The 23,118-nt window shown below is 38.1% G+C and overlaps 1 protein-coding gene across 1 annotated transcript; it reads left to right on the forward strand.

Moving 5' to 3' along the window:
• The first annotated feature begins 305 nt into the window (after positions 1-305).
• Positions 306-21,478, forward strand: LOC134812443 (uncharacterized). Its single transcript, XM_063819866.1, has 17 exons — positions 306-470; positions 582-738; positions 864-960; positions 1,240-1,532; positions 1,740-1,894; positions 2,073-2,173; positions 2,427-2,557; positions 2,759-2,856; positions 3,163-3,283; positions 3,644-3,703; positions 4,193-4,270; positions 6,550-6,741; positions 7,278-7,397; positions 8,026-8,107; positions 8,345-8,464; positions 10,246-10,361; positions 21,353-21,478. The coding sequence occupies exons 1-17, from the start codon at positions 334-336 to the stop codon at positions 21,476-21,478; spliced, it is 2,184 nt and encodes a 727-aa protein (XP_063675936.1). The 5' UTR covers positions 306-333.
• Positions 21,479-23,118: the final 1,640 nt, after the last annotated feature.

Consider the following 23,118-nt stretch of genomic DNA (forward strand, 5'->3'; position numbering starts at 1 on the left):
TGCATCTGAATGCACTGAGTACCCGGCTGCAACTGTTTTAGCTCTTGATGCCATGTAGCTGTCATGATGTGACATGTCTGTATAGAAACAGGAAAGAGAGGAAAGAAGAGATTACATTTTTTTAAAAGTAGTCTTAGTGTACCTACTTATACTGACATTGCTCTAATGGTATTAAGTTTAACAGCTGTTATAGTACTCGTTGAATACAATCTTGAATCTTTTATCTAAATATCATCTTGTGACTTTTAATTTGTGGATAATATCATATGTCATTATCATTGATGATGTTAACTGATTATAGACTTCGATAGAATTAGTGTCGGCAATGGTGATATGAGTAATGACATTCAAGCAGTGTGGCACACATACATCAATTCTCAGAAGAACGATAGCCTAAAAAGAAATAAGAATTTAGAGCAATTTCTGAAATGTTATCAGGACCTTTATCAGTCTTCCAAGTGTACTCTTTTGTAAGTATACATCTTCATAATATTCATATTTTTAAAGTTGCACTATTAAAATTCAAATCAACAGAAATTTGCTATTAATCCTGTTATCATAAATATTTAAACTTGTTACAGGGATCTGGCCAGTGTCCAGAGTGTGCTCATGGAGCACTTTATAACCGATATCATGGGCCTTTGTGACGAAAATTCGAAGGAGAGTGTCCTGGAGGAATACCTTTTGAGCCAGCATGGGACACTTCTTATTGAAACATTATCTTTGCTCACCAAACAAGTAGGATATTATATTACATTGGTCTATTAACTGTGGTTGTGCTGGTGAAATTATTTGATGTGTTCTTAACGTTTATTGATGATTCAATGAAAGGATAAAGGAGATAAATAGTGTTTTACTTTCAGTCAGAGCCTACAACCCACATCAGTGAACTAGCTCCTTTGGTATTGAGTCTCATAGACTTTATCATGAACTGGAATACAAATGTTGTCATCAGTACAGGTAGGAGCTCAGTTTTACTTAAACCAGGTTCCTCTCCACAGTCGAACTAACGTTTGCACATTTCCAAATTAGTTGCATCATCCTGTAGGGGTTGATAATGCACATGGTAGGGTTATTGTTTATAATGCCCTGGCCATTGTAAGTGGATCTGTAATCCAATTCAATTAGTGAACACAAATGTAGATCACATGTTTAATACATGAGCATAAGATAGGATTACACTTCCAAAGCTGCTAAGCATAATAATTTATAAATAAATGTTAATCAAATTAACCCCAGATCTCTTTTCAACGTGCTCTTTGGACAAGTGTTTTGGTGATGAACCAGTGTTGATTGTGAATACTACAAACACAGAAATACAGACAACAATGAATGAAGCAGAGAATATAACAGCTGGGAAAATCGTGGAAGAGAAAGAATCCAAGAGTAACGATACAGAAAAAGATCCTAAAATAGACCCAGAAAGTGAGGCTCAACAGCGAGGATCACTCTACTTGTCCTTGTCACATCTCCTTAACCTTGCCAACAACTTGGGTTGTGTCCAAAGATGTACTTCAATTCCTGAAAACAAGGTTTTTGTAGCTCGATTGATTTACCTTTCATCATGTGAAACAAATTTTAGAAGAATCAAAGTTTGATGTTTAGAAAATTTCTTTTGTACCTATATAACTTATCTGCAATGTAAATGTTAAACTCATTAATGACCATGTATCATTGACAACACAATTTTTATAAATATTCAACAATAATTTAATTTGAATTTAACTAGAATACGTCAGGTCTCAATAATAATTCTAGCTCACTTGATTGGAGTTCTGGGTCAGCAGTGTTCGGAGCAAACTGAAAAGGAGCCACCTAGAAGTCCTGTCTGTAGTGTGTTTGTAAAGCGGTCCCTACTCCTAACCATCCTCTCTATTGCTAATTCTATCCTTGTGTCAGTCTTCCATATTTACCATTAATTTTAAATGCGATCTAATCTGATGTGCAATATTTCGTACATAATTAATATTTGAAATGATTCTTATGGGTAGTTGATGCTTCGAAATTAAAATTAACAACTTCGAGTTTGGAAGTTTTGCTCGAAATATAATTAATCCAATTAATAACATCAGTAAAGATGTGCTGTTGCTGGCTCAGAGTCAGTTTATGGATCAGATGATCGCTCTTGCTGACACTTGTTCTGATGCTAACATCAAATCTACTCTTTTAACTGGTAAGGGTGGGGATTATACATTATATATATATAATATATATTAATGCTTTTCATACAAAGTTATAACGAATTCTTCATGTCGTGCATCTGGGTTTGGACAGGATATGCCCGCTCAATAAATGTAAAAGATTTGTAGTGTTGTAATTAGTTTTACATTTGTCATGTTTAATTAGGTAAAGTTTTGAAAATATTGAAAAAATATTGAAAAACATTTATTACAAAAGGGATAATTTTACTGATTGTCTGTTTTCAGGACTCCTAATCCTGCTGGAAAAGAGTCTGAATCTCCCTGGCAACGACATTACAGGATTCTCTACCTTCTTTGCTCAATTCTTCCTCCTGGGGTTCAAACAGTGTGCCAATACACTCTGCAACTGCGGCGAGGTGGCTGTCTTTATATATCTTATCTGACTTGTCGACTTGATCTATCTGACTTGATCCATTTAATCGATTTACGTACCATAGTTTCAATCGTCATGAGACTATTACTGTAACTACTGTTACCATGACAACACTACTGTTACCTGTTACAATCGTTACTAAAGGATGCTCAGTAGATTGATGAAGCCTTTAAATCTATTTCAGGTGATGTGTGAAAAAGAAGACGACTTACTTAAAGCCAGTTCGGAGACACTGATAACACATCTAGCTTCACTGCACGGTGCTATCGAGATGAGCGAGAAGTAAGACAATACGTCACAATCTTTCTCTTTAGTTTGTGTGGTGTTTAGTATACCCTTATATGGGCATCACGTGTGGTGTTTGGTATACCCTTACATACACGTGATGCCCTTATATGGGCATCACGTGTTTAGATAGCGGTTATTATTGCGACAGTATTCGAATAAAAGACAATTTTGATGATAGTTGTTAGTACAAATATCAATTATTTGCTACCAGCGTATCACTACTGACTAGTAGGAATAGTCTCAGTAAGTCTCACTGCCCCCCCCCTCACCCCCTCACCCCCTCACCCCCTCACCCCACAGATCAGGATTAACAGAATACATAGAACAAAACAGAATTATTGGAGACTCTGTTGACAGCACTTCCACCCCTGGCTCAGCTCTCTTCTTTACATTCGCCCTCTCCAATTCCGTCTTTTTACAGGTATGTACCCGACTTTTCATTAATTTGTTTGAGAATATTTTATGGTTTTTCTTAGGTGTATAAGATGGCTTTTAAATTGAGGTAGAGCTGATTTATAGTTAAAAACTATTTTGTTGACCATGATCCTAAAATGTCTAGTTAAAGATAATTCTTACCCAATGTTCGTGACGGAATTATGTAACCTGAATATGTTATAATAATACCGTATACTATTTACATTTAATAAACAACTTCATGAATGATAATATAAGTTATGAATAATGTAACAAACAAAATGTAACAGTGTTACGATTATGTAAGTTATGTCAATATCATATTGTGTAGTATTATGTAAATATGTGTAATGATTGTTTTTTTCAGGAGTGTGTGTTGGATAGTTGCCTGGAACACGGTGTAGTGTGTAATGTGTCTCTTAAACAGGTAACTATGGGAACCCTGGTAACCCTGGTAACCCCGGTAACCCTGGTAACCCTGGTAACCAGTATAATGTGTCTCTTAAACAGGTAACTATGGAAACCCTGGTAACTATGGTAACCCGGGTAGTGGTAACTATGGTAACCCTGGTAACTATGGTAACCCTGGTAACTATGGTAATCCTGGTAACCCTGGTAACCCTGGTAACGGATTATTCTCACCCGCATTTTGGGGCCGTCTCAATATTCATTACTTATCCGGGTCGTGATTCTGAGACCGGATAAGCTTTTAGTTATTTTTGGTCTGATTGGTCCTTGTGCAATGGGGCTGATAGGCGGGCCCCCTTACTTAGATAATATCGCCTTTATGTTAATATGATTTTTATGCTCACTCACAAAAAGCACTTTTATGATGTCAAAGATGGTTGAATTATAAAATATGTAAAAAGTAATGTATTTTATGGATTGTGGTATAACACACTCTTTTTCTCTTCAGACGTTCACATTGTTGCTGTGGAACTACAAGCAGCGTCCTGAACACGTACAGTGTAAAGTGCTGTCCGGACTTGAAAAGGTTTGTTAACAGTGTGTTGGACACGTGCCAATACTTTAGTAGTGTGTTCGACACGTGCCAATCCTTAACAGTGTGTTGGACACGTGCCAATACTTTAACAGTGTGTTGGACACGTGCCAATACTTTAACAGTGTGTTGGACACGTGCCAATACTTTAGTAGTGTGTTGGACACGTGCCAATACTTTAGTAGTGTGTTGGACACGTGCCAATACTTTAACAGTGTGTTGGACACGTGCCAATACTTTAACAGTGTGTTGGACACGTGCCAATACTTTAACAGTGTGTTGGACACGTGCCAATACTTTAACAGTGTGTTGGACACGTGCCAATACTTTAGTAGTGTGTTGGACACGTGCCAATACTTTAACAGTGTGTTGGACACGTGCCAATACTTTAGTAGTGTGTTGGACACGTGCCAATACTTTAACAGTGTGTTGGACACGTGCCAATACTTTAACAGTGTGTTGGACACGTGCCAATACTTTAGTAGTGTGTTGGACACGTGCCAATACTTTAGTAGTGTGTTGGACACGTGCCAATACTTAAGTAGTGTGTTGGACACGTGCCAATACTTTAACAGTGTGTTGGACACGTGCCAATACTTTAACAGTGTGTTGGACACGTGTCAATACTTTAACAGTGTGTTGGACACGTGCCAATACTTTAGTAGTGTGTTGGACACGTGCCAATACTTTAGTAGTGTGTTGGACACGTGCCAATACTTTAGTAGTGTGTTGGACACGTGTCAATACTTTAACAGTGTGTTGGACACGTGCCAATACTTTAACAGTGTGTTGGACACGTGCCAATACTTTAACAGTGTGTTGGACACGTGCCAATACTTTAACAGTGTGTTGGACACGTGCCAATACTTTAACAGTGTGTTGGACACGTGCCAATACTTTAGTAGTGTGTTGGACACGTGCCAATACTTTAACAGTGTGTTGGACACGTGCCAATACTTTAACAGTGTGTTGGACACGTGCCAATACTTTAGTAGTGTGTTGGACACGTGCCAATACTTTAACAGTGTGTTGGACACGTGCCAATACTTTAACAGTGTGTTGGACACGTGCCAATACTTTAACAGTGTGTTGGACACGTGCCAATACTTTAACAGTGTGTTGGACACGTGCCAATACTTTAGTAGTGTGTTGGACACGTGCCAATACTTTAGTAGTGTGTTGGACACGTGCCAATACTTTAACAGTGTGTTGGACACGTGCCAATACTTTAACAGTGTGTTGGACACGTGCCAATACTTTAACAGTGTGTTGGACACGTGCCAATACTTTAACAGTGTGTTGGACACGTGCCAATACTTTAACAGTGTGTTGGACACGTGCCAATACTTTAGTAGTGTGTTGGACACGTGCCAATACTTTAACAGTGTGTTGGACACGTGCCAATACTTTAACAGTGTGTTGGACACGTGCCAATACTTTAGTAGTGTGTTGGACACGTGTCAATACTTTAACAGTGTGTTGGACACGTGCCAATACTTTAACAGTGTGTTGGACACGTGTCAATACTTTAACAGTGTGTTGGACACGTGCCAATACTTTAGTAGTGTGTTGGACACGTGCCAATACTTTAACAGTGTGTTGGACACGTGCCAATACTTTAGTAGTGTGTTGGACACGTGCCAATACTTTAACAGTGTGTTGGACACGTGCCAATACTTTAGTAGTGTGTTGGACACGTGCCAATACTTTAGTAGTGTGTTGGACACGTGCCAATACTTTAACAGTGTGTTGGACACGTGTCAATACTTAAACAGTGTGTTGGACACGTGCCAATACTTTAACAGTGTGTTGGACACGTGTCAATACTTTAACAGTGTGTTGGACACGTGCCAATACTTTAGTAGTGTGTACAGACTGTTCATATCTTTAGTGATTTGACTAAAAATGGTCGACATATCTTGCTCTTTATCAAAGTATCAATGTATATTGCTCCTTTAAAATAATAGCCCCTTTTTTTGTAATGTGACCCATCTTTGTGACCAGTGTATTTATTGTAAATTAGATTACACGATAGTTCTTGTTGAACATTCTCTACTCAGCTCAGCATCTCTCCTGGAAATATCCCTTTTTTCTGAGAAATAACCCACTTTTTTGTGAAGTTTGGGATAAAATATCATCCCGCAAGTTATATTAGAGCGCCACCACCGTCAATTAATAACACTCTAATTTCACTGTTGTTCTCTTTAACAGGCAGTACTCACTATAATGACTGTGTCCTATTACAGGTATTACTGACAGCTCCCTTTTAACAGGTAGTACTGACTGCTGATAAGTATGAGTTTCTCTTCCCTACCTCTCCCTCCTCCTCTCCACAATACCAAGCTGCTGACTTCAAGGAACGATTCATGAACTTCTCTAATGATTTGTTTGAGAAGCGGAAGAAGCAGCAAAATGCAAATAAATCTATCTCCGATCATTGGTCCTGCTTGTCTGACTACTGCCAGGTTAGCTTAGTTAGTTTAGTTAGCTTAGTTAGCTTAGTAAAATTAGTTAGCTTAGTTAGCTTAGTTAGCTTCAGTAAGCTTAGTTAAGTTTAGTTAGCTTAGCCAGCTTAGTTAGCTTAGTTAGCTTAGTTAGCTTTAGTAAGTTTAGTTAGCTTAGTTAAATTAGTTAGCTTAGTTAGCTTAGTTAGCTTAGTTAGCTTAGTTAGTTTAGTTAGCTTAGTTAGCTTAGTTAGCTTAGTTAGCTTAGTTAGCTTAGTTAGCTTAGTTAACTTTAGTTAACTTTAGTTAGCTTAGTTAGCTTAGTTAACTTAGTTAACTTAGTTAGTTTAGTTAACTTAGTTAGCTTAGTTAGCTTAATGAGTTGAGTTAGCTCAGTTAGCTTAGTTAGCTTAGTTAGCTTAGTTAGCTTAGTTAGCTTAGTTAGCTTCAGTTTCACTTACTATAGATAAGTACTGTCTTATTGCAAAGGAACTGGTTGGTTTTGTTATTCAATAACTTAATTGTTTCTAAAAACCGCTATATTTAAACCTGGTCAGGTGTTACGAGACAGTAACGAAACACTGATCACAACATTGGGAGAACACCTCAGCTCACTTTGTAGTAAAGGAAGTCAACAACTCAGAACTAAACTACTTAAATACTTGTTCCTAAAAGAGGTATGTTTGTTTATACATACCCTTATATGGGCATCACGTGTTTAGTATACCCTTATATGGGCATCACGTGTTTATTGTTTACATATTATATTATTTTCATAGTTAACCGTTAAATTACCACTTCCATTCCATACACTGTGTCTCTTACTATCTTTACACGACGAGAAGTAAACTATCGTATTCTTATTATAAGATATTAATTAAAGTTACGTAGTGCAGTAAGTTACGTAATCCTTTTACTCTTTTTATCATTTAAGTACTTAGTAGGAAAGCCGCCTTGACACGGGTAATTAATATTTCTTAACAATATAATATATTGTCGATAAGAGTAATACAGTAAAACCCCGATTTACCGCGGAGTTTGGGGAAAGGAAACATCCGCGGTAAATCGGGGTTCGCGGTAAATCGGGTTTTTGTTCGTTTACACTTTACATTATGCACGTTAAGCCATATCTTGGGGAAAGGAGATTGCGGTAAATCGGGGCGCGGTAAATCGGGGTTTTACTGTATCTTGTTACATATAATTTCATATTTTGCGTTAATAAATAGTTTGCTCATCCTATTTATATTTCCCGGCATTGTTTAACTGAACTATATCATTGTTTACCGTTGTGTGCAAATCTTGCAGATGCGTGATATTGGAAACTATTTCGCGCTACACTACACGAAAAACAGCAGTCTCAGCAGACAGCAGCACATGTCCAATATAGGTTAGTGCCCTTCTCCGACCCTTGTTAAAATAAATTCAGTTGTTTTGTACTATTCATCTTTCTACGGTCTACGTCATGTGTATTCAGCATCTTCTGACGTCACACTCTCCCTCACGTGACGTCACACTCTCCCTCACGTGACGTCACACTCTCCCTCACGTGACGTCACACTACAACGTCACTATTTTAACAGCATGACGTCACAACTTAACTCACGTGACGTCACTATTTTAACAGGTATAAGCACGATGATTCTGTACCGAGACCTCTGCACTCCCGAACTAATTGTCACTACAATAATGCCCTCGCTGCTGCACCTTCTGGACGACGCGGACAGGAAGCTTCTCTTTCACAGCGGTAAGTTGCGAAAATTTGCCTACATTCCTAACTTCCTGTTTCATTTGTCCTTGTCTCTTCCAACCGGATATTATCCAACTATCGGCAGCTGTATCAATAGTATTATATAAAGTGGTTACGTTCGAATCTTTTACCATACACTGTGTGACGATAAAGGAACCAGTTGATTGTTGAATTATAAATAGAGCCGAATTGTTGTAAAGTACTCAGCTGGAGTGGTCTCAGTGGTCTCTGTAGTCTCAGTGGTCTCTGTAGTCTCAGTGGTCTCAGTGGTCTCAGTGGTCTCTGTAGTCTCAGTGGTCTCAGTGGTCTCTGTAGTCTCTGTAGTCTCAGTGATCTCAGTGGTCTCTGTAGTCTCAGTGGTCTCAGTGGTCTCAGTGGTCTCTGTAGTCTCAGTGGTCTCAGTGGTCTCAGTGGTCTCTGTAGTCTCAGTGGTCTCTGTAGTCTCAGTGATCTATGTAGTCTCAGTGGTCTCTGTAGTCTCAGTGGTCTCTGTAGTCTCAGTGGTCTCTGTAGTCTCAGTGGTCTCTGTGGTCTCTGTAGTCTCAGTGGTAATCTCTGTGGTCTCAGTGGTCTTGCGAAATATCAACCTCCCTCCCCCAGTGGGTCTCTGTGGTATCAAGTACAAAATACTCACTATCACCACTCCTCTGTAACCTTAATCACGGTGTACATTATTATATTACATGTAATGTATATCGTATTCTCGTAATAGTTTCAATTAAATCGGGCTTCCTTATAATCCCCTCAAGTGTGTAATTTAGTTGTATTATCTGCACTCAGTCATAATTCATATCATTGCGTTTTCCATATTATTGAACTTGTCGAACCATTTATAAAGTATCCTGTAGCGCGTGCAAATAGTGATAATGTAGCACGTGCAAATAGTGATAATCACGCTACTCATCTGATACACCTTGTTTCATTTCTGATTTCTCAATGTTTCTAGAAATCTAATAACACTGAGTTCTATCAATACAGCCGAGCTTGAGAGCTTGAGAGATGAGTATGTACCTACCTTGTCAGATGAAATTGGTGTCTGGGGTCGCAGTGTAGACTGCTAGTTCTAGAGTTTCTGTAAGGAGATTGTGATAAACCACGTGGTGCCCATATAAGGGTATACTCAACACTCGTGTTACCTGCGGACAATAATTGTCACGGTATATCTACTGTACATAGCTGTGTTGGGAAGTTAATCATGCCTTGCAAACAAAAGGCTGGTTGAAAATACTGATTTGATGGTTCTAAGCCCTGCCCGAACCTGACCAATGGGCAGGTCGTAGTTGAAAGTTACCTTGTGATGCCCATATAAGGGTATACTAAACACGTGATGCCCATATAAGGGTATACTCAACACGATACTATAGAGTTGTAAGTTACTGAGAGACCTGCACTGAATACAATACTGGAAGGCTATGTAATGGGCTCCATTATCTTATTGATATTGTAATTGCAGCTCAGCAAGGGAGGGATTACCTAATATGGTCTGGAACATTACCTAATAATAATATGGTCTGGAACATTACCTAATATGGTCTGGAACTGATCGTGTTGCTCAAGTACCTTAAGTTTGTGTGTTTCATTACTCGATAAGTGATAATGACTGTTGACCACAAACATTGTTCACCTCGGAGCTGATAGATTTGAAAATTATCCTTCTATAAGTACCTGCAATTTTATTTGTTAATTCGACTTAACCATTAACTAATTAATTGAATCTCCAATTAACTAATTAACTAATTAACTAAATCTCTAATTAACTAATTAACCCATTATCGCAGAGTCGGGCGTGGATAGTCTGCAGTATCTGATCCACCACAAGCTGACACGAACTCACGTGCTCCAGCTTTACCAGCTTCTCATCTCCGGGGATCAGGGACCTCCCGAGCTTATTCCGGTTAGTTCCCTTAGAGGTTACTCTTATCTTGTATATAATATGGGTCATATAATAAAGTAGCTGCTTCGATTTCCCGATTAATTTAGTGAAAAGTTGTTTATTATTCATGTTACGTAATTTTAAAATTTTTTGGATCGAAAATAATTTTATAATTTTTGAATATTTGTTTAATAACTTGATTTAACTAATAATTAATTATCAAATCAATGGTGTACAGATAAAATGTTGTCTCTTTCCTGTTTTGAAACAATCAGTTTATTCTAGAACTTTCTAAGACATCAGAAGTCGTTTTTATTGGCACTTTCCGTCGCGGAGTAAGAGTCCGCGGCGTGTGCCGCCGGACTCCGACGCGGAATAAGGCGGATGCTCCGCTAAAATGTATTTACACTGGAACCTGAGTACATTTTTGGCGGTCTTCCGAGCGGAGCGAAGCGGGACTCCGAGCGGAATCCGAGGGACTTTAAAGGTCCGCGCGGACTCCGAGCGGCCCGCGGCGGCTCGGCAGAGTGTCCGCCGCAGAGTAAGCACCTAGGCGGAATCGGTTCCGTGAGGACTCCGGCGGAGTGCTTTGGCGGGGACTCCGCCGGAACTTCAGCAGACTTGAACGCCGGATGTCCGCTGCTCGGCGGAATCCGCTCGGAGGTCCGCGGACTCCAACAGAGTCCACTGACTTCCGACCTCCGACTTCCGACCCTCAGAGCATAAATTAGTCACGTGACATACAACATGGCATTTTGCAATATTGTGGTCAGAGATGAAAAGGTGTAGTGATAAACCTTAACCATTACCCTCACAATGTCAATAGGTACAACACTTAGTCTAACTTTGACCCTTATTGGCATAAAACGTTGACCCTAACACACCTCCACCAAAACGTCGCAGCGATAATACTAGCATCTGATATTCTCAGGCTTTACTGTTTCTTCCAGTAGCAAGGATTATTATATGAAATCATTATGGCTTCAGAAAAAATCATTCGACAAGCCATGCACTTAATTCTCTGTCGGACTAAATTGAAAAAACACTAAGAGATAAAAATCTGTAATAGGCATCTTCATTGATTTAAGTAAAGCTTTTGATACAATTGTCATGTAAACTGCTTAAAAAACTGAAATGATTATGGAATTCGAGGGATCTGCAAATAAATTAATAGCAGTTACCTCTTAATAGGCAGCAATAGTTTCAGTACTTGGAGAAGAATCCGAAAAAATGTCTGTAATATTTGGTGTGCCTCAGGGGGACAGTATTAGGTTCCTTTGCTTTTCATTATCTAATCAATGATATATATAGAGTATCAAGACTAGGTAAGTTTTTACTTTTTGCGATGACTCCAAACAATTGTTGTAGATAATGTTTAAAAACTCTTTACTGCAAACGCTTAAAAAATTCTCTAAACTTGTTCATCATATATGAAGAGTTAACTTGCCTGCATATCAACACAAGAAATGTTGTTTTATCCACTTTAAGCCGAACTGTAGAAATGAACCAGATTCAAACACTAATGAATTAGATACGGACACTGAATAATATATAATTAACAAAGGTAGAGGAAACTAAGTGTCTTGGACGTCATTATTGACCAAAAACTGAACTGGGTTGCTTGTGGGTTCACTTGAGAGCGTTAAATCGTAAATTGAAAGTGACATTGGTCAGACTATGTGGAATCAGACGCTGTGTACTAAAACACTCTATAAGGGACTGTACCACACCCTTTTGAATCACACCTATGTTATGGAATTTCTGTTTCTGTTTGGAGGAGGTGTTATCACAATAATAAACTAGATGCCATAGTTAAACACAAAAGAAATGGCATAGAATTCTCTTTGGTGATAATGTGCAGTACTTCAATATGTTCAAAAAAATGTGCCAGAGTAAGGCCTATCACTAGGGATAAGACCGGTAAAGTTATCAGCAGATGTTAGCGCAAAGATTTCTTTGAACTAGAACACAGTAAACCAATCTGTAACGTGTATATACTTCCTGTCTGTCCACAATCTTTCATAAGTTGCACACTGTTTACTGGAACTGTTTTAAATTTAATAAGTTCCAATCACCAGTCTCAATGTTTCTTTTTCAACAGGTCACCAATACGAGTCAACTACCTCATCCCACCACTCCGTCATCACTAATCATCTACATATCAACAGCTATTTGGATTCACTGCGTACGTCTACGAGTGAAATAGGACTTCTCCACTCTATAAGTATATTCAAAGAATAATCTGAAGAAAGCTTTGTTTGAGAACACAATCTAAATATGACAGTCAACTATGGTGCTCGTTACAACTTTGGGCAAATGAATTATCATTGGAAAATAGGTTAATTAACTAACTTTATCTATGAGTAAAACCACGGTGTTATTGCAAAGAACCATGGACAAGGGATCATGACCTATATATTAATCTAGAGCGAAACAAAACGAATATCATTCAACAAATTTTAAAAGCCTGCGCTCAGGATCCTGTTGTTTTCCTACTCTGCCTATCCCAAAAACCCTCTCCTTCCCTTCCTTCAGGTTTAGTCTTCCCTCAAGTTTTAAATTAGTATAGCTGATAATATTTTCTTCGAATTAGTTCTGGGCATTATACATTATTTGGTATCGTATGTATGTGTGTTAGTAGTTTGCTATCTAGGTATGTGCTGTATATTTGAAGGAATTTTGAGGCATCTCCGACGTCATCGTCCCATGGGTTGAGTTGTAAGCTGAGTATATGTTCAAACTCGCCTTACTTCGTATGGTGAAACATCGACAGGTTTGCCTTGACACTTTCGGTCGAATGTGTTTGACCCGGGTTTCAAGAAAAATTTGATCCACCATGAACATTACTTTGACACGTGAAAGTATCAAACGACTGTAATGATTCATTAAATTTTTTAGTATATTTTAGCTAGTTTATAGTAGAGACACAAGATCACAGAATAGAAAAGAGCACAATTGGCTTTGTTCTGCGACCGTGTTTCCTCAGGTGGCGACAGGTTTTTGTTGTTTTTGTAGTGTGCTGGGGAAAAACACGCTTTAAATATCTAATGAATTAAATAAGTTAATTGACATTAGTGCCTCAGTTTGTGGTAAAAAACAAATTTATGGTCAAAAGCTATATATCGTAGATGGGCATGATTTACACCACACACTAAGCATCTGGATGGATAATTAGCACACAAGGATAAACTGACCTTTAAAAATGACAACCACTATACCACTTAATCATAGCTCCAAAATAAATTATAGATATACATATGTAACATCTGGCCATGATTTATCACATGTGGTCACCCTGGGGTTCGGTAAAGCCCTTTCTGCAACTGGGTCCTTTTACCAGCCATCAATAAATAAGTCCATGCACCAGTACTGTCATAAACTGTAACATAATATTTAAAAATAAGATTATCTTTTGCTAGAATTTAACCATTTTACGCCATAGTGCAATCTTCTCATTTTAAATTTAAAAATAACATTTACCCTACTATGATGTTGGTGGCATTTCATAATTAACTAAAATTCAACTGTTGAAACGTCATTAGATTTTTAGGTCACAAACAATATTATAGTTTAAGCATCCTTTTAGCATTGTGTTTCCATTATTAGAATTTATGATATGTATTGATTGAATATTTGGTAATAATTTTAACTTCTGTTCTTACTTACCTTTTGTTTTATTAATTCGATGTTGTTCAATGAGTTCGCCACAAAATGTTTCAAAGTATGAGGAGGGTAAAGGACACAATGCTAGTAGTTGCTTCTTTGTGCCCGTGGACTCAATGAACCCATTTTGCGGAGTTTCTCCAGACATCCCGGCTTTTATCTGGCCCGTGCGTGTTTTTTTACTTGGTTACTGCACAAGCCAGGACAACATTTGTTTTTGTGTTAGCCGTGCTAAGGTTGCAGAGTGATTATAAACACTAAACAATTATACCACTTACAAATTTGCTAATACAATATCATGCAGAAGTCCGATTTGCTGCAAACGTCGAAACCACAGTTCAGCCGCCAGTAAGTTTAAGTGAACACGAAACACGAGGTTTACGGTGTCATTTTGTAAACTCACTTTATGGATGGTAGATTCCAGTAATTGTTGAAAGTAAATTACAGTCACTGCCACCTATAGCGTTTATGTCACGGGTCTGATTAACGGCCAAGAATAATACGTTACGTGCGCGATAAGAAAACCGCGCAAAATGTTGAGGTAGGGATTAGCTGCGCGCGCTTTTAACATATTATTACGTTATGCGCCGTACGGGAAAACGGCAATATTTAGTAATTAAGTATTTGTTTACATAAATTTCCACGTTTTTATCAATAATCTCAAGCATGGTCCAAAAACTGTTAAAGTTGTCATCTATGCAAACCTCCATTATCGAAACTGCTTTGGGCATCTAGAAGAGATCGGTTTAGACTGATTTGATGAGTTACAGGATGTGTTCACAATGTCAGGTTCTTTTTTCTGTGGTTCTGGGGAGTCCTTGAATTGAATTGATTCCAAAGCCAAGAAGCATTTAATAAATAAAGGTTATGGGCTTGGCTTTGGTGGTATAGACGGTAATCCCTAAGTTCAGACATGTTAAGTAAAGAGTAGAGAGTATGGGTACCCATTTATTTCACTATTTTAAAAAGTTCAGTTATAGTACGAAGTTTTGTAAAGATTATGGAACCAGTAAGGAGTTTTGGCATGTTAAATAATGGTTTGGTTGATTCCTTGGTATAGACATTCTGCTCCTAGTTTTTGGTCTTACATAAGGGTCTAAAAAAGTTTTATTATGAAATACGATTTAGACTCACCCTAATATTGGAGGCACGTAAACACGATACTGCTGTGCCACGCTTTCACTGGATCAGACACCACAGGTTGGATCCACGGAATTGGTAAGGATCGGCTTTTCAGAACGATCGATTCTATCGATGGAAAAGTGTAATAATAGATGCTTTTTATTCGGCAAATTCTACACCAGCAACCATTAAAGCATGTCGGAGAAACTTTTGATGCTGACAGTTGATTTCATCACAATCGAGATGACTAGATGAAGATAGACTTTCAGTTCTTGAACAGAAGTCGCAATCTTCAACAGCAGACATCAAGTGGGAACAGCTCACGCATCATCTGGGGACAGCTGAACAAAACATTATAATCTTGTTTACCATCAAGCTGCAGGGTAAGATAATATAACCTAGATCCGATCAAGCTGAGGATTGAAAGAAGATTAACTGGGGCGCATGTACAGTGACCACTCTTATGAATCACAGCTCGAAAAAGTCATTTAAAACATCAGTTGCAACTGTTTAATGTCAGGTTGTGGACAATGCTTGTTCATGCAGAACAAGCAGGAATACATTGTGGATCAAACATGATTAAATGTCAGGTAAGTTGCACAATGTGCAGCTGAGGACTTCATAGTAAGACTCTTATCTCTGTTTATAATATGGGTCCATATATAAAGTACTGCTTCGATTTACCGATTAATTTAGTGAAAAGTTGATTTATTATTCAGGCATACGTAATTTTTAAAATATTTTGACTCGTAAAATAATTTTATAGTTTGAATATTTGTTTAATATTGATTATCATATTAATGAAGTATATAATCAAATGGTTGTCAGTTAATTAGTATGTTCTCTTTCCTTGTTTGAACACATCAGTTTAATCTAGAACTTCTAAGACATCAGAAGTCGTTTTTAATTGGCAATATCCGTCGGCGGTGTAGAGTCCGCGGCGGCCAGCCGCAGGAATCCGAGCGGACTCCGGCGGTGCTCCGCCTAAAATGTATTTTATACCCCCACTGGACTCGAGGTACATTTTGGAGGACATCCGAGCGGAGCCGTGACGGGACTCCGAGCGGACTCCGAGCGGTACTTTAAAGTCCGCAGACGGACTCCGAGCGGCTCCGCGGCGGATCGGCAGAGAGTGTCCGTCCGCAGAGTAAGCCACTAGGCGGACTCGGTTCCCCCCCACTGCGGACTCCGGCGGAGTGTCTGGCGGACTCGCCAGGACATCTCCGCCAGATTTGAATCCGCCGGAAGTCGCCAGCTCGGCGGACTCGCTCGGAGTCCGCCGGACTCCAACAGAGTCCACTGATTCCGTACTTCCGACTTCCGACCCTAGGCATAATTTGTCACGTGACATACAAAAATAGCATTTTGCAATATTGTGGTCAGATGAAAAGGTCGCTAGTGATAAAAACCTTAACTTACCCTCAACTATGTCAATGTGTTACAAAACTCTGCTCCTAACTTTGGACCCTTTAATGTATTAAACGTTGACCCTAACCTCACAAACCGCTCCGCAGCTGAATATATCAATGTCATTGATATTCTCCAGGCTTTACAGTTTCTCAGTATGCAAGGATTTTTATATGAAAATCAATATGGCTTCAGAAAAAATCAATTAGGAACAAGCCATGCACTTAACTTCTTGGCGACTAATGAAAATCACTAAGAGATAAAAATCATGTGTACTAGGCTCTTCATTGATTTAAAGTAAAGCTTTTGTACATCTGTCATAGATAAATGCTTAAAAAAACTGAATGAATTATGGACATTCGAGGGATTAAAATTAAATTAATAGCCAGTTGAACTCTCCTAATAGGCAGCAATTGTTTCAGTAATTGGAGAAGAATCCGAATAACTGTCTGTAATACTGGTGGTGCCTCAGGGGGTCAGTAATAGGTCCTTGCTTTTCATTTTCTACATAATGAAATATATAGAGTATCAGACCTACGGAAGTTTATACTTTTGCCCGATGACACCTACATATATGTGTAGATAAAATGTATAAAAACACTTTACTGCAAAGCTAACAACAATTCTTAAACTTGTTCATCAATTATATGAAGAGTAACTTGCTGCATATCAACACAAAGAAATGTTGTTATATCCACTTTGATAGCCGAACTGTAGAAATGAACAGATTCAAAAACTAATGAATTAGAACTGACATGATTATATAATAATAAAAGGTAGCAGGAAAAACTAAAGTTTCTTGGAGTCCATTATTGACCAAAGAAAACTGACTTGGATGCTCACTTGAGAGCGTCTAAATCGTAATTGAAATGTGAGTTTGTTGACTATAGTGAAATCAGACGCTGTGTACATAAAAACTTATAAGGCCCTGTTCCTCACCGTTTTGAATCACACCTATGCTTATGGAATATCTGTTTGGGAGGTGTATCATATAATAAAACTAGAAGCAATATTAATAAACCAAAAGGTAATGCATAAGAATTCTCTTTGGTATAACTGATCGTACTTCAAATAAGTTACAAAAACTTGTGCCAGTGTAAGCCTACTCACTAGGGATAAGACCGGTAAGTTATCAAGCAGATGTTAGGCAAAGATTTCTTGAACTAGAAACAGTAATCCAACTGTCAAGAGTTAACGTCCTGACTGTCCACAATCTTCATAAGTTGCACTGTTACTGGGAAAATGTTTAAAATTAATAAGTTCAATCACCAGTCTCAATGTTTCTCTTTATTCAAAGGTCACATAGACGAGGGACAATCCTCATCACCAACACTCCGTCCTCACTATTCTTCTACCAATAAACCAGTTATTTGGAATCACTGCGTAGTCACGGGGAAATAGACTTCTCCACTCCTATCTGTATATTTCAAGAATAATTTAAGAGAGCTTTGTTGAAACTACAATCTAAATATGACAGACAAAACTTGGATGCAGTTAAATCTTGATGCAAATGAATTATCATTGAAATAGGTTATTTAACAAACTTAATTCATATGAGTAAACCACGGTGTTATTGCAAAGGAAACCATGACAGGTATCAGGACCTATATTTTTATCTATGAGACCGAGACAAAACGAATTTCATTACAAACAAATTTTAAAATCATGTGGCAAAGGATCCTGTTGTTTTCCTACTCTGCCTATCCCAAACCCCTCTCCTTCCCATTTCTTCAGTTTATTCTTCAATTTTTTAAATTAGATAGCTGATATATTTTCTTCGAATTAGTTATGGCATATAATTATTTGGTATCGTATGTATGTGTGTTTAGTGTTTGCTAACTAGGGTATTGTGCACTGTTTATTTTGAAGAATTTTGAGGCTCACGACCGTCTCGTAATGGGTGAGTTGTAAGCTGAGTATATGTTCAAATCGCCTTATTCGGATGGTGAAACATTCGACAGGTTTGACCTGACCTTTCGGACGTGTGTTGGCCAAAGGGATCAAAAAAATTTGATCACTTGAACATTACTTTGACACGTGAAACTATCAAAAGACTGTATGTTTCCATTATATTTTTCTTAGTATATTTAGCTAGTTTATAGTAGAATACACAAGAATACAGATAGAAGAGCTACAATTGGGCTCTTTGTTCTGCGTCCGTGTTTCTCGGTGGGCCGGACAGGTTTTTGTTGGGTAGTAGTGATGGGGAAAACAAGCTTTAAATTTCAATGAATGTAATATTGTTAATTGAACATTTGTTGCAACCAAGGGTGTTTATGTGGTAAAAACAAATTTATGGTCAAACATTATATATCGTAGAAGGGCATGTTTACCCACATGACACTAAGCATCTGGATGGATAATTTGCACCCAGTTAAAACTGACCTTTTAACTGTAACACAGCATTTACCCACGTAATCATAGCTCCAAAATAATAAATTGCTCTACATAGGAAAATTCGGACTGATTTACAAATTGTGGTCCCTGGAGGTTCGGTAAAGCATTACAGGAAACTGGGTCCTTTTTTTTTTCTACCAGCCCACAATAAAACTAGTCATGCCATGTACTGTCATACAACTGTACCAACTATTTAAAATAAGATTTCTTTTGCTTAGAATTTTTACATTTTATAGCCATTGAGCAATTACTCAATATTTAAAATTTAAAATTAAACATTTTACACTTTCTTTGATGGGTGCATTTCATACTTAACTAAATTCAACTTTGAAAGTCAATAGATTATTAGGCACAACAAATATTCTATTGTTTATGACTCCATTTTGAATTGTGTACTTATTAGATTTTATGTTATGTATTGATTGAATATTTGGTAATTACAAATGTTTACTTTTGTTTTATTTTCTTTTGTTTTTTTATTAGATGTGTTATATGGAGTTCCGACACAAATTGTTCATATTATGTAGGTGGGTAATGGACACATTTGTGCTAGGTGTGTTCTTTGTGCCGTTGACTACATTGAAATTTTGCACGGACGTTTCTCCTGTCTGCTTTTTTCGGTTGTGCGGTGTTATTTATCTTGGTTTGCACAAGCCAGGCCAACATTTTGTTTTTGTGTTAGCGTGCTACCAGGTTGCAGAGTATATATAAAATAAAACAATTATAAACACTTTACAAATTTGTTACTACATTATCATGCAGAGTCGATCCTAGATGCAAACGTCAGACCACACAGTCAGCCGCCAGTAACGTTTAAGTGCAACACACGAAAACACAGGTTTAGGTGTAATTTTGTAAATCACTTTATGGATGGATAATTCAGTAATTGTTGTAGAAATTTACAGTCACTGCCACATATAGCGGTTATGTTCAAGGGTTCTGATTAACGGCCAAGAATAAACGTACGTTTGCGCGCATAACGAAACCCGCGCAAAATGTTTGAGGTAGGAGTAGCTGCGTAGAGCGCTTTAACATATATTTCGTATAGCGCCGTACGGACTGGCATTTATTTATGTAATTAAGGATTTGTTGACGTATATTCCACGTTTTTATCAATAATTAGCATGGTCCAAAACTGTTTAAAGTTGTCATTATTGCACTCATTTTCGACCTGCTTTGGGCATCTAGAAAGAGATCGGTTTTGCCTTGATTTGATTGAGTTACAGGATGTGTTCACAAAGTCAGGTTTATCTGTGGATTGGAGTCTTGAATTGATTCAAGCCAAGAAGATTGTTTAATAAAGTTATGGCTTGGGCTTTGGTTGGTATTTGACGGTCATCCTCATTTTCAGAATGTTATGTAAAGAGTATTGAGAGATATGGGTACCTATAATTTCCACTATTTTTAAAAAAGTTCAGTTATGTACGAGTTTGTAATGATTATGAACAGTAAGGAGTTTATGACTGTTAAATTAATGGTTTGGTTGATTACCTTGGAATAGAATTCAGCTCTAGTTTTTTGACAAATCTACTGGGTATACAAGATTATTATGAACTACCGATTTGACTCCCCCCTTAAACTTGGAGGCTCGTAAACACGATACTGCTGTGTTCCACGCTTTCACTGGATCAGACAAAACCACGTTGGATCACCACGAATTGGTAAGTGATCGGCTATTCAAGAACGATCGCATCTATCGATGATAGTGTAAATAGATGCTTTTTATTCCGGCAAATTATACACAGCAACCTAAATGCATGTCGGAGAACTTTTGATGCTGCAGTTGATTTCATCACAATAGAGATGATAGATGAAGTAGGACTTTCAGTTCTTGATCAGAAGCTCGCAATCTCAAACAGCAGAAATCAAGTCGGGAACAGCTCCCGCCACATATGGGACAGCTGAAAACATCTATCTTGTTTACCCATCAGCCGCAAGCGTAAGATAATAATCACCTGATCCATAAGCTGAGGATGAAAGAGAGATAATGGCGCATGTTTACCAGTGACCACTCTTATGAATACAGCTCCGAAAAAGCCTCATTATAAAACATCCTGTTGCAACTGTTAAAAGTCAGGTTGTGGCAGTATGCTTGTTCATGCAGAAAAGGCGGAATACATTGTGGATCAACCTGACTTAAAATGTCAGGAACATTGCACCAAATGTGCCAGCTGAGACTTCATAAGTAAGGAATCTTATCTAGTATATAATTTGGTCATATATAAAGTACTGTTCGATTTCCGATTAATTTAGTGAAAAAGTTCGTTATATTATTCATGTTACGTAATTTTAAAATATTTTGATCGAAAATAATTTTATAATTTTTTGATATTTGTTTAATCAAGTGATTAATAATTAATTAATTATCTAATCAATGGTTGTCAGATAAAAAGTTGTTCTCTTTCCTGTTTTGAAACCATCAGTTTAATATAGAACTGTTCTATGACTTCGAAGTCGTTTTTATTGGCACTATCCGTCGCGGAGTAGAGTCCGCACCCAAGGCGGAGCCGCGGAATCCGTGCGGACTCCGGGCCGGTGCTCCCGCTTAAAATGTAGTTAAACTGGATCGAGTCATTTTGGGCGGACTCGAGCGGAGCCGAGCGGGGACTCCAGAGCGGACTCCGAGCGGGACTTTAAAGTCAGCCGCGGCTCCAGAGCAGGCTCCGCGGAGGATACCGGCAGAGTGTCCGCCGCCTGAGTAAGCCTCTTGGCGGACTCGGTCCGATGCGGACTCCGGCGTGTGTTGGCGGACTCCGCGGTACCCTCTCCGCCAGACTTGAATCCAGCCGGAGTCCGCCAGCTCCGGCGGACTCCGCTCGGAGTCCGCCAGGACTCAAACAGAGTCCACTGACTTCCGACCTCCGCTTCCGTCCCTCGGCTAAATTTGTCACGTGACATACCAAAATGCATTTTGCAATATTGTGGTCAGATGAAAAGGTCGCTAGTGATACCCTTAACCATTACCCTCACAATGTCAATAGTGTACAACTCTAGTCCTAACTTTGACCCTATAATGTATTACGTTGAACCTAAACTCCTCACTCACAAACAGGTCCGCTGCGAAATTTCAAATGTCAGGAAATTATCCAGGGCTTACAGGTTTCTTCAAGTCGAAGGATTATTATATGAAAATACAATATGGTTCAGCAAAAATCTTCGACAAGCCATGCACTTAACATACATCTGTCGATTAATTGAAATATAACTAAGAGTTAAAAATCTTGGACTAGGCATCTTCATTGATTTAAGTTAAGCTTTTGATACAATCTGTCATGATAAACTGCTTATAAACTGAATGAATTATGGATTCGTGGACTGCAAATATTTATTAGCCAGTTAACTCTCTATTAGGCAGCCAATATGTTTCAGTACTTGGAGAAGAATCGAAAAACTGTCTGTATATTTGGGGTGCCTCAGGGTCAGTTTTATGGTCACCTTGACTTTTCTTTTTGCTCACATCAATCAATATCATAGAGTATCAGACCTAGGTAAGTTTATACTTTTTGCGATGACTCCAAAATATTTGTTGTAGATAAATGTTAAAAACACTTTTCTGCCAACAATCCGCTACAAAATTCTTAAACTTGTTCATCAATTATGAAGTGTAAACTTGCTGCATATCAAACACAAAGAAATGTTGTTATATCCACTTTAAGCCGAACGGTAGAAATGAACCAGATTCAAACACTTAAATGAATTAGAATTGACTCTGAATATTATAATAATTAAAGGTAGAGAGGAAACTAGTTTCTGGAGTCATTATTGACCCAAAAACTGAACTGGGATGGCTCACTTGAGAGCGTTAAATCGTAAATTGAAATGTGAGATTGGTAGACTATGTGGAATCAGCGCTGTGTACCTAAAACATTCTATAAGGACACTGTACCCACAACCTTTTTGCAATCACCACCTATGTTATGGATTATCTGTTTGGGGAGGTGCTATCAAATAATTAAACTAGAAGCCAATTTAAAAAAACACAATGAAAAGCTTAAGAATTCTCTTTGGTGAATAATGTTGCGTCATCAATAAGTTCATAACTATGTGCCAGCGTACGGACTATAACTAGGGATAAGACGGGTAAAGTTATCAAGCTGATGTTAGGCAAGAGTTCTTTGAAACTAGAACACAGTAAACCAATCTGTATCGAGTATAACTTCCTGACTGTCCACAATCTTAATAAGTTGCA

The sequence above is a fragment of the Bolinopsis microptera genome, chromosome 3 (genome assembly GCF_026151205.1).
Source record: "Bolinopsis microptera isolate Bmic1 chromosome 3, MBARI_Bmic_1.0, whole genome shotgun sequence".
Classification (NCBI taxonomy): Eukaryota; Metazoa; Ctenophora; class Tentaculata; order Lobata; family Bolinopsidae; genus Bolinopsis; species Bolinopsis microptera.